Below are 12,406 nucleotides of genomic sequence, written 5' to 3'. Positions count from 1 at the left end.
ACTGCAATTAGCATAAACAAGGGCTAGAACTTACCCTGCTCTACAATCTCACTTCCTAACCACTTATTTTTCATTTGCTCTGCTCCAGCCACACTGGCTTTTCTGTTCCTCAAACACACAGAGAACATTCTCATCTCAAACATCTATATTCGCTGTGCCCCCCCCCCCCCGTTTTTTTTTTTTTGGTCTTATTTTTAAGGCTGCACCCACAGCATATGGAGGTTCTCAGGCTAGGGGTCGAATCGGGGCTGTAGCCTCTGGCCTACGCCAGAACCACAGCAACACAGGGTCCGAGCCACGTCGGTGACCTACACTACAGCTCATGGCAACACTGGATCCTTACCCACTGGATGAGGCCAGGGATCGACCCTGTGTCCTCACGGATACTACTCCAATTCGTTTCCACTGAGCCACGACAGGAACTCCCATGCCCTCTTTTTTGAAAGCTTTTCTCTTACACATTTGCAAATTTAGCTCAAAGGTCATCTTTTCAGGCAAAACTTCCTGTTCATCTTATTGAACTTACCCTGCATCCCCCACTCACCTCATCGATGATACTGATACACTAGTCTCCTTTCCTGTCTTGCATTCTCAGTACTGAGTCATTCCTGGTGCATGGAGGTGCTCCCTAAATATTCCTGGAAGAAATGAAGGCAACTAATCAGCCAGCCCCCATATGGACATTATGTTTTTTGAGGAGAGAGGAAAAGTCCAGGTCATTTTTGGCTTTTCCTCCATGATTAGTCCATATAATGCATCCAGTAAGCATCCCTTAAATTTCTGATTGATTGATGGTTAGAAGGCATCTAGTTCCCTTTGTATCATGGTGGATTCATATCTGTGCCTTTTTTTTTTTTTTTCCACCTTGTATACTCTCTCTCAAGATGTCTCTTCTTTTCTCTCCCCTCCCCATTCCCTCACCACATCCTCTCCCAATGAAATTCAGCTCAAGCTTCTTTCTCACCCACGCAATGCCTTCCAAAGAAGCAGTCTGCTGTGGCTGAGGAACAGCAGCCAGCAATAAAATGGGTTTTGGCCTGGCCTCACGTCCAAGCTCAGTACCTGGTCCATCTTCTGTAGGAGTTGATACTAAGCCCCATCCAGACTTGGCTGGAGCCTCGCGCCTGTGCTTTGGAGCCTAGAAGTTTGACCCTTTGAGTGTTTGGAAGAGAAGCAGCTGTTTGCCATTTGCTAGCTGAAAGGTTTTACCTTTGAAATAGACTGTGAGGCATGTTCAGGCAGAAAGGGACTTTTTAGAGAAGACCTGCCACTCATTGGGATTGCCTGGCAACTGTGGGCAAACCCTCAGAAATGTCTGGTGTCTGTAAAAATGAAGGATTGATAATTGCATGATTGGGGGCGGGGGCTGTAGGTGAGGCCAAGTAGTGAAGAGAGCTTGGAAGTTAGGTCAGAAGACCTGAGATTTCAGGTCATGAGTCTTGAATTGAAGACCCAGTGGGAGGCATATCCTAGGCATGTAAGCCCCTGTTTATTCTTTTGTAAAATAGATTGATGCCCTCCTATATGCATCAAGTCTTTTTGATTGCAACAGAAACCATCCAATGCTAACACAAGGAGGAGAAAGGGGGTTAATGAAAGGACATTAGGGTGCATCACACTGGTCATGGGCAGGAAGGTGCTTAGACGTCAAGAATGGAGCAGGAGAAGTGTCAGAACTCACGTTTTTCTGCCTTCCCCTCAGCTTTTGCCTGATGCTTCTTTCTTCTGTTTCTCCATTCACATGACTTATGTGGCTATCCTACAGCTTCCAAGTTTGTGTTTTACAGGTTCAGCCACACTCCAACCCCAAATTTCTAGAAGAAAAACTGATTGGCCCAACTTGTGTCAGATGTCCGGCACCTGATCCAGTCTGGCATGGGCTCAGGAGGTGGGGGTCACTGAGTAAAATAATGGTTGCCCTAGGAGGCAACCTTTGAAGATCTAGATGCAATATTGAAAGAAGGAACTGTAACCTGTGAATTGGGCCAGCAAATCAAAAAGTGTCTCGTGAGGACCGCAGTCACTGAATAAACCTTCAGCTGCTATAGAGAATGGGTCAAGCTATTATACGGAGAATGGATAAACAACAAGCTCCTACTGTATAGCACAGTGAACTATATTCAATATCTGGTGATAAACCATAATGGAAAAGAATATATATTTTATATGTTTTACATATATATATAATATATATATATAAAAAGCTGAATCACTTTGCTATTCTCCAGAAACTAACACAGCATTGTAAATCCACTATACTTTAATACAATAAATTTAAAAATAGACAATGGTGTTAATTTCTAGAAAGGACATATAGTTATCCCACAATGACCATCTAAGGAATGAAGGTTAGTCCTATGTAAATCTAGAATTTTCTAGTAAGTAACAAGGCCTGAGCTTTTATACTGAAAGTTGCGTCATTGTAAGTGTCTAATTTTTCAGGTGGCTCTGAGAATCAACATTCTCTACCTTTTCCGTTAGTAGCCTCTTCTCTCCCTTCCCAGCTCTAACAAAAGCTTCTGAAGGAGATCTTCCTTCCTAAAAGAAACTGACTGGAATAAAATTCAGTGAAAACTAAGACTCAATGGACTTAGCATTTTTGCTAGATCAACAATCAGAAAGGGATCAAAATCTTCTATCTTTACATCTCTGGATGACAAGAAAGATTTTCTTTAAGTAAAATGAATGTGTGGCCTTAGTCAAGTCACCGAACTTACTGAGTCTTGGTTTGTTTATCTGTAAAATAGGAATGAACTTTTCATAGGGTTGTGGTGACAATTAAATGGCACTAGGTTTGGCATGTACTAAGCACTGGTGATTGATTACAATGTTTTTGTTCGTGCGTTTTTTTTTTTTTTTTTTGGGGGGGGGGCCACACCTGCGGCATATGGAGGTTCCCAGGCTAGGGGTCAAATTGGAGCTACAGCTGCCGGCCTCCACCACAGCCACAGCAACATGGGATCTGAGCAGCCTCTTCACCCTACACCACAGCTCATGGCAACACTGGAACCTTAACCCACCGAGCAAGGTCAGGGATCGAATCTCCATCCTCATAGATATTAGTGGGATTTGTAAACTGCTGAGCCACAACGGGAACTGTTATCTGCAGTGTTCATGTGACGGTGGTGGTGGTGACGACGGTAGTAATAACGATGGTAGCAGTGGGGGTGGTAATGATGGTGATGGTGGTTGTGGGGGGGGGAGGCGTGGTTACTAGTGGCAGCAGTGGATGGGTGATGATTAAGTATGTTCACAGTGTTTCAGTATTGCTCAGCACCTAATAGTCACACAGTAAATGGATGAAAAAACAAACATTTTCAGACACTCCCAAGGATATTAGCCACCGTTGTATATCAACCATGGATGTGACCAAAGCAAATCATGCTTAAATCTTCATTAATGCAGCTCTCTTAAAAACTTCCAATAGATGTTTAAATAGCAATTTGTATGATGTAGAGAGAAGATGAATAAATAAGAATTTTTGTTACTACATGTACTTAAAAAGAACACTTACATTTCTTTTCAATAATAACGCCTACAATACAGACTCACTTGTCTTCCTCCTGATTAGCTTATTACATAAAGTTACACATCCTAAATTCAAATCTCATCTTCAAATCTCATCCCACATCATAAATTCAAATCTCATCTTCAAAAATTCCCATTTCTGGAGTTCCCGTCGTGGCTCAGCAGAAATGAAGCCGATTAGTATCCATGGGGATGTGGGTTCAGTCCCTGACCTCGCTCAGTGGGTTAACGATCTGGTGTTGCCAGGAGATATGGGGTAGGTCGCAGATGCAGCTTGGATCCCGTGTCGCTGTGGCTGTGGTGTAGGGCAGCAGCTGTAGCTCTGATTCGACCCCTAGCTTGGGAATTTCCATATGCCACAGGAGCAGCCCTAAAAAGCAAAAAAAAAAAAATCACATTTCTAAATTATTTCTAAATTATGTATTTCTAAATTATAAACTATGCAATTGTGGGATCTGGTTCCTAATGGTGTACCATTTCAAGGTCTGTGTAAAGCCCTTTGCAACTGACAAGGACATACCTAGAATCCATAGGCACCCCGTCCCCTTGGCCTTTCCATGATGCACCAACTATTTCAGCTGCCACAGTTTGAAAGCCTTAGTAATCCTAAAGGTTCAGCTCCACAGTCACACTTGGTTAGCTCAGGACCAATTAGCCACACAATGTTATTTATTTATCGTGAAGATTGCTTCCCACTGACCAGTTTATTTAGACGTCACTAATAATTATTTCATGAGAGCTCTTTCACCGCTGCTCGTGTGCATGTATAGAATTCACATGGTGATGGTGCTCAAAGAATGGATTTTTTTTTTTTTTTTTAGTTGAAGCTGAACCAGAATGGCACTTTTTTTTAATGTTAAAATGGGGGAGGGCACTGTTTCTTTATTTTGCCAGATTTTGCTCCTTCTCTGGGAGAGAAGAATTGAATATTGTCCCTTTAAAAGAGCCTGGTGGTTTGCCGTGTTCTTAATCCTTGAATTCCATGATTCCGTATCCTGTCTCCCAGCCTTGCTCCACACACGCCTGCTAACATTTGCTTTAGATCTGACTTCTCTTTGCTTACGAAGAACAAGATTTATTCCCAGTCAGAAGCCAGCAGGCCTCAAAATTTTAGGAAAGCAAAACAAAAGAAAATACAGTCTAGTCTGCCAGAGGGAACCACGCTTGGGATTCCTTGGATCTTTGGAGGGTGGTTATGATGCTGCTGTTTGTGTTTGTCTAGAAAGTGTCATGTCGTCCAAGGGCTTCTACCTATTGGCTTATTGATTCCTGATGTCACCCCCTAAAGCGTGTTGGGAGGAAAAAGAACAATTATGCAGGCATTTGTGCAGTGTTTATTTGTTGAGTGCAGTACAAACATGGAGAGCTGAGTATGTACTGGAGCCTAAGACAGACAAGGCACCAAACTCAGGTATCCTGGAGCAGTAGGGCTGTAGCTCTGTGGGAGAGAATGTGCTTAGCATGCATGAGGCCCCACGTTCAATCCCTGGCACGTACAGCTGAGAGGTCTTTCAGTTTCTCACTCAGGTAGCTGTGGAGCTGGTAGGTCGTGGAGTCCTGATGTCCTCTTTCACTTGCTGCTCATGACAAACTGAGAAAGTTCTTACTAACTTCATTTTGTGGAGATTAAGTGACTGGAATAAAGTCACTGGCAGGGAAGCTGGGCTCCAACAGGGGCCTCCTCATCTAAGGCTGCTGACTGTGTCCTGGATTCTTCCCAAAGAGTATAATCTCACCTCGACCAAGAACAATTCAAGCTCTCTTTTTCACTTTTCCCACATCGCATGCTTTGGCTTTAAAAAGTGTCTGCCACATATTCCAGCAGATATCGAGCATCTAAAATGATCGGTTTTGAGGATTTAACCTTATGGGGCTCAGAGAAGAGCAGAGGGAAGTCTTGGCGAGACCAGCCTCGTGGGCAGAGAGGGGGGTCCTCGGGAGTGGAAAGGGGTTGGGGGAGGGGTCAGCTCAGATTGGTGATCCCGGATTTCCCAAAGGCTGGCCCTGACTCAGTCAGTCATCAGGTCAGTGTGAAATGAGTCACTTGTGGCATGGGAGGGGGGCAAACAACCTCCATCCCTCACTGAACTTTCGGGAAGCAGGTGGGCCAGAGTTCCCCTGGGAGGAGAATCCTAATTTACAATGCCGAGAATTTGCATGCCCCTCTACAGTTTGCAGAACACTTTCACACCCTTTTCTTTACTCACGGGATTGTTTACGGCCCAAGTGCAGAAGGGGCCAGGGTTCAAGATGACCTAGTCTAATGGTTTTTCTACATTTTTTTCAAAAGTAAAATCCTTTGTCAAAATGAAATCTCACTCAGTAGTCTAAAATTGATGCAAGTGGGGCTTCTGTGGCTGGGACGGGCACAGTCATGGGTGGGGGAAGAGAGTCCGTCTGAGCCTTTTTTAAAAACATTTCTTTTGAGAGTTTATTGAAGTACAGTTGATTTACAAGCTTGTGATAATCTCTGCTGTGCGACAAAGAGATTCAGTTATACATAAGCACATATTCATTCTCTCTCAGATTCTTTTCCCACATAGATCATCACAGAATTTTGGGTGGAGCTCTCTGTGCCATACAGCAGGTCTCCGTTGCCCAATCATCCCACCCACCTCAGGGTGCACATCCCAGTCCCAAACCCCCAGGCTATCTTCCACTTTCCACCTGTCCCCTTTGGTAACCCTAAGTTTTTCCAAGTCTGTTTCTGCTCTGCAGATAAGTTCATTTGTATCCTTTTTTTAGATTCCATAGATAAGTGATATCACATGATGGTTGTCTTTCACTGTCTGACTAATTTCAGTTAGTATGATAATTTCCAATTGTACCCATGTTGCTGCAGATGGCATTATTTCCTTCTTTTTTTTTTTTTATGACCAAGTAACATTCCATTGTCTAAATGTATCTAAGCCTTTGCTCTGACCTCTGTGGTCTGTTTCTGAGGGGTTGGGGGTGGGGGCTCCAAGGAACTGTCTAGTTCCATGAAACAGAAAGACAAACATTGTTTCTAGTGTTTCTAGTGAATATAAATACCCAACCCATCTTTCTTCCTCCTCCAAAAAAAAAAAAAAAAAAAAGAAAAAAAGAAAAAAGAAAGCTGAAAGCCCTGTAAGTGACATGAGGTGGCCAAGGCCATTCTTGTCTAGTGTTCTTTCCATGGAACTCACCAGGGCTGGTTTCTCAGGTGGTTAGAGCCTGAAGATCAACCTGGGAGCTAGTTGGTGCTCAGTTGTTTCAGGAGAGAGTCCTTTTGGTCAGAGACAGCAGCATGACCAATTCTGCTGCTATAGGCAGCATTTTTCTTTTTCTTTTCTTTCTTTTTTTATTTTTATTTATTTATTTATTTTATTTTTAGGGCTGCACCCAAGGCATATGGAGGTCCCCAGGCTAGGGGTCAAATCAGAGCTACAGCTGCCATGCTGGCCTACACCACAGCCATAACAACACCGGATCTGAGCTGGGTCTGCGACCTAATAGCTCATGGCAACGCCAGGTCCTTAACCCACTGAGCAAGGCCAGGGATTGAACCCACATCTTCATGGATCCTAGTTGGGTTCATTAACTGCTGAGCCACGAAGGGAACTCCCAGGCAGCATTTTTCAACGTGCCTGCTGGGCAGGTGGGGCTCAGAGGCACCCTCTTCCTTTCAGATGGGCCACCCCGTGAGTGGTTTGAGTGTTTGGGGAGTAGTAGGTCCAGTGATTTTTCAGCCCCCAAACCCTCTCCCTGAGAATGCAAGAGGAGTAGCCTGTAGTCAAGGAGGCTCTCCCCAGCTCAAAATCTTACCCTGAACTAGATAGTGTTTATTAGTTAGATGTTTGCTTTTTTTTTTTTTTTTTTTTGCTTTTTAGGGCTGCACCTGTGACATATGGAGGTTCCCAGACTAGGGGTCCAATTGGAGCTATGGCTGCCAGCCTGTCAGGGCCACAGCAAGGCAGGATCCGAGCTGCCTCCGTGACCTACACCACAGCTCATGGCAATGCTGGATCCGTAACCCACTGAGTGAGGCCAGGGATCGAACCCACAACCTCATGGTTCCCAGTCAGATTCGTTTCTGCTGTGCCAGGAAGGGAACCCCCCCCCCAATAGATTCTTACGTTGAAATCTTAACCCCAGTGTGATGGTATTAGGGGGTGGGGCCTTTAAGAGGTAATTAGGTCATATGGGTGGAGCCCTCACGAATGGGATTAGTGCCTTTATAAGAAGAGACACTCAAAAGAGCTTGTCCTCTTCAAGCTCCCTCTCTCTCTGCCCCCACCCCCCACCCCCCTGCGAGGCTAGGAGAAAACTGACAAGATGACCGCCTGCAAACCAGAGTGTGCTCACCAGAACTGTACCATCCTGGCACCCTGATGTTGGACTTCTCAGCCTCCAGAACTGTGAAAAATAAATTTCTGTTCTTTAAGCCACCTAATCTATAGTATTTTGTTACGGCAGCCTGAACTAAAACAGTGCTTGCTGATGGCTGCACAATTTTGTGCCTGTACTAAACGCTACCTAATGACTAGCATGTCAAATTTCATGTTATGTCTATTTTAGTACAACAATAATAATAAACTTATATTAGCTCCCTATTTCTTAGGAATCAAGCTCGATCTTCCCAGTAAAACTTAGAAATGGCTCACCCCACTAATTCTCATGTCTTGCTGGCCCCCCTCAACCTCTTCCTCTGATCAAATGTTCAATTCATTTCAAACTTCTCTCCACAATCAAAAGGTAATTACTTTCCCTCATAAATTCTGGCACAGCTCCTTCAGGGTCTTTTTTGTCAGAATCACTGCTAACCACTATCATTTTCTGTGTGCCTCACCAGGCAAGAATTCCATTAAGATTTACTTTCAGTAGTCCACATGAGCAACAAATACTGCTTCTGCATTTCACATATTAAATCACAGTATATTATAGATAGATATGACAGTGTGATACAAGGTAGGGTTTATGCCTCCCCTGAAGAATATGACAATTTCCTCCTCCTTTTGAGATTTGTTGGATAGCCTAGATGGGGGAAAGTGGATTAACCCTTGCATAGATAGGAATATACATGGTAGCAAGAAAGAAGGGATAGACGCATGGGTGGGTGAGAGGGTGGATAAAATGGTGAATGGATATGTGGAGGATGGATGGGTGGATGGGCAAATGATGGATACATGTATGAAGAGATATACGGGTAGATGGAAGGAAACGAGGTCAGTGTATAGACGGATGTGGATTTACAAAGAAATATGAAAAGATTAAGGACAGCTGGATGAGAAGCTGGATGAGAGGGTGGTTGGAAGGATATGTGGTTAGATAAATGCATGGAAAGAAGGATGGAAGGCTGTGAGTGTCTACTGGATGGACAGATGTGCGAGCCCTGGAGGGAGGTAAGGTAAGATGAGTAGAGAGATGAATCAGTGGATGGAAGGATACTTGGGAGGGTGAATGAGCGTGTGAGTGCATGCGTGGATGAATGGGTGGATGGTTCCAGGTGCCAGCCTGAGGCTGGATGATAACAGGTGGGTCAGTGGCTGGTTATCATTAGCCTTCTCTGAGTGGTCCTGATAAGAATCAAAAATCCACCTGAGGCTGTGAACTTCCTTCTCCTTCGAGGGAAGAAGAATGTGCACTTCCTCTCTTCCCTGGCAAGAATCACAAGCTCCCCATCATGGGCAGGGAAGCACCACTCTCCAGGGCAGGACCTGGCTCTGTCCCAGCTCTTCTCCCAGAATATCCAGCTGCCTCTGAAAACCCAGGGAGAAGAGCTCCCCAGCCAGATGCAAAGAGAAACAGTAAAGAGGAGAGGCCAGAGGCTGATCCCAAAGGGCTGAAGTTTTACGACTCAGTCATTCCCTGCTGCGTCCAGAGGCTGGGCTCCCAGCCGCCGCTGGAGCGGAAAGCCGGTGCCTCCCGGTACGCTGGGGCACCCGCTCTGGCACCCGGTGTTACCATCTCCGTGGAGAAGGGGGTGGGGGCGGCGAGGCCAGCGCCAAGGAGAGCCGGTACGTCTTTAAACTTCTGCCGGCTGCTTAGTCACAGCCCCCTCGCTTGGGTGTGTCCTCCGCTCGCTCCCTCCCTCTTAGGTCACTCACTCACCCTCGAATAAAAACTGCACCCAACTTCCCAGGCGCCCTCATTGCCAGCCGGACCCCAGCCTCGGACAGGTTCTGGCGCCCTGCTCGTCCAGTGCTCTGCCGGCCCCCGCCCAGCGCCGCGGCCCTTCCATGTCACCCGCTCACTCTCTCGGTCGTTCCGACGCCATGGACACCTTTTGGTGGCGCGCAGCTTGGGGACTCTGCCTCGTGCAGCTGAGCCTGGCGCAGATCGGTGAGTGCCTGCTGAGGCGGCGGGAGGGAGTGACAGGAGTGGCCGGGACCCGCCGGCAGTCGCACGGGTTGAGTTGGCCCTGGGGCACCTGAGTCAAGTGGGCGGCCAGCTGCTGGGATTTGGGGAAGGAGAGCCGGGCACGGATTTGCGCTAAGCTGGTGGAAAGCCTGTTGGTGGAAAGCACCGTTTTATTGAAAAGAGAAAGACCGAAGAAAAGTTTGCTGGGCAGGCTGCCGGCGGTGGCACGCAGTTTTGGGTGAGGTTGTTGGAGCCTGAGGAGCACAAGGCAGAAAGTAACTGTATTTCTGGGCGCGCACAGCCCCCGCGTCTGGACTAACAGGCTCTGGTGCCCAAGGGCGCTGGAAGCCCGGCTGGGCTGTGGCCGGCCAGAGCTGGGCAGGGCAGGGACAGGGGCTAAGGCAGAGGCAGGGCTGTTGGCGAGGTGGCCATAGAGGTGGGCACAGTGGCTATGTGTGAGGGCTGGTGGCCATGAGCTTTCTAGAAAGGAGTCCTGGGTTCCAGGGCTCTTACAGTTGGCTCCAGTCACTAAGGATCTTAACACTTGTGGGAACCTGAACCAGCACTATGGCAAGGTTCTGGGTCTCCACGAGGTGCCAGCCTGGGTCAGGGAGTGTGAATAGGAGAGGCACTGACTGGGCCAGCTGCTAGGTCCTGGCAACCTCCTGCTTCTGCCGATCAGTTAGGGGAAATCCAGCCAGCAGCGATGTGGCTCGTATTCCCTGCCTGGCAGCCTCTAGGCAGGATGGGGGAACCTGGGCACCAGGGTGGCATCAGGAATCCTGGATCTGGGGCTGCCAATATCCCATCCCAACAGGCTCCATGCCCTTCAGTGGCTGTTGGGGGGAGAGGCTGTGTGTGAGGTATTGGTGAGGCTGAACTCCAGGCATTCCTTTCTTTTGTCTATAGAGGTACAGATAATTACATGGCTGATTTGGTTATCGCTAGCAAAATTAATTATTTTTCTTTTAAGAAGTGCCAGCTGGGTCGTTAGAACAGCTCAACCTATGGTTAATTCCACTCAGCAAGTGTTTATTAAACACAACCCTGGGAGTACCAAGAAAGTAAAAGACACAGTCCTAGTTGGGTGCATTAGAAGGAGGACATGTGGGGATCTAGGATGTAGATTCCTCAAACAGAACAAAAGTAGTCACCGATCATAATAATTAATATTAATAGGGATGACTGCACTAGCTACTATTTCTTATGCACTTTTGCTGTGCCAGGCACTGTGCTAAATTCTTGACTTGTGTTATCTCATTTCACCCTCGTGATGGCCCAGCGTGGCGTTGTTAGCCTTTTTTTTTTACAGGAGGGAAACACAGTGAAGCTCAGAGAGGTTAAGTGACTTGCTGATGTTCACACAGCCAGAAGGATGGGTGGTCGTGTGAACCAGACCCCTGAGCCTATTGCTTCGTCAGAATATGTTAGGCTGGGTGTATGGCATAGACAGACTCTCAGAAAAGATTTTATGGAAGGCGGGGTCGTGGTGGACCAGAGCCCTTAGAGGAGGCTTTCAAAGGCAAGGAACTAGACCTCCAAGGAGCCGTGGAAAGGCAGAAATGCTGGGGCAGGGAGAGAAGAGGGGGAGATTCCAGGGAGAGCCCTGAGCCTGGTCTCAGGGAAGAGGAACCAGGTTGGTGTCTCTGTGACCTCTAAGGAAGTTTATTTGTACATTATGTTGCTGTGTCATCTTCTGCTTTGTTTCTGAGAATTCTGACTCCTGACTCCCTCCATCCTGTATCCCTGATTCTTTTTAAGGGCCCCATCTCCCAATATTCGGCACTGTCTTGACCCTTGAAGTTCCTCTCCAGACCAGCAGGCTCTCCTGCCCGGAGTTTTTGTGGTCCCTTTGGGCAGCGTCATTTGGAGGAAGCGCCCAAGAGTGCCTGTAGCAATAACTGCTGGGGCCCAGGCTTTCATGTGCTTGTAAAGTTGTTTGAAAGGAACTGAGACTTGGAAAGGAGACGTGACTTAACAGCAGGCTTGAGCTGGGCAGGCAGAGAAGGGAAGGGGAAAGAGGAGGCGGGGAGGTTCTGCTGTTGCCCCGCTGCTAGTGGAGGCAGTGGGCTCTGGAGGACAGTGAGGAAACTGTGGGAAGGGGCGAGGCTTCGGGAAGGAAGAAAGCTCCCATCTCCCTACTGGAGAGCAAGAAGTGGCGATGTGGCCGAATGCACTCAAGCAGCATTGGACCCAGACTCTTTAAGCTGGAGAATAGATCTCTTGAACTAGGTGTCACAGTGGGAGGAAGAAAGTAGCCCTGGGTGGCGGGCATTGGGGGGAGCCCTTGACCCTCTCCTCCTCCTTTCCTCTGTGGGTGAGAGGTCATTGCTAAGGAATTTCACTCCTGGTGTTTAGAAAGAGGGGTACATCTGACAGTAGTGGGGTTTGGGGGTGGCAGGCACCCTGCTGATCCCTCTGAGCTTTAGAGACCCCCTTTTCCAGGAGTTGGACTTTGGCTGTGTTGTCCCAGGCAAAGAAGCAAGGAAGCAAAACTCCATCAGTGCTGAGGTTAGTTAGCATCAATTACTTCAGATGTTCCCCAAATAGACACACA

At 47.2% G+C, this 12,406-nt stretch overlaps 1 protein-coding gene across 18 annotated transcripts in view; it reads left to right on the top strand.

Moving 5' to 3' along the window:
- The first annotated feature begins 9,551 nt into the window (after window positions 1-9,551).
- CD44 (CD44 molecule (Indian blood group)) overlaps window positions 9,552-12,406 on the top strand; it is a 96,257-nt gene continuing 93,402 nt past the window's right edge. For 3 of the 18 annotated variants that reach the window (XM_047776002.1, XM_047776000.1, XM_047776003.1), the window contains exon 1: window positions 9,572-9,831. In XM_047776002.1, the coding sequence (XP_047631958.1) occupies window positions 9,729-9,831 (103 nt within the window). In that variant the 5' untranslated portion in view covers window positions 9,572-9,728. Of the gene's footprint in view, window positions 9,832-12,406 lie in introns of all 18 variants that reach the window. The other 15 variants (XR_007134383.1, XM_047775989.1, XM_047775993.1 and 12 more) reach the window with 13 other exon arrangements.

This window comes from Phacochoerus africanus, chromosome 4 (genome assembly GCF_016906955.1).
Source record: "Phacochoerus africanus isolate WHEZ1 chromosome 4, ROS_Pafr_v1, whole genome shotgun sequence".
NCBI lineage: Eukaryota > Metazoa > Chordata > Mammalia > Artiodactyla > Suidae > Phacochoerus > Phacochoerus africanus.
The sequence above is the reverse complement of the archived record's forward strand: the minus strand, read 5'-3'. Positions and strand labels throughout refer to the sequence as shown.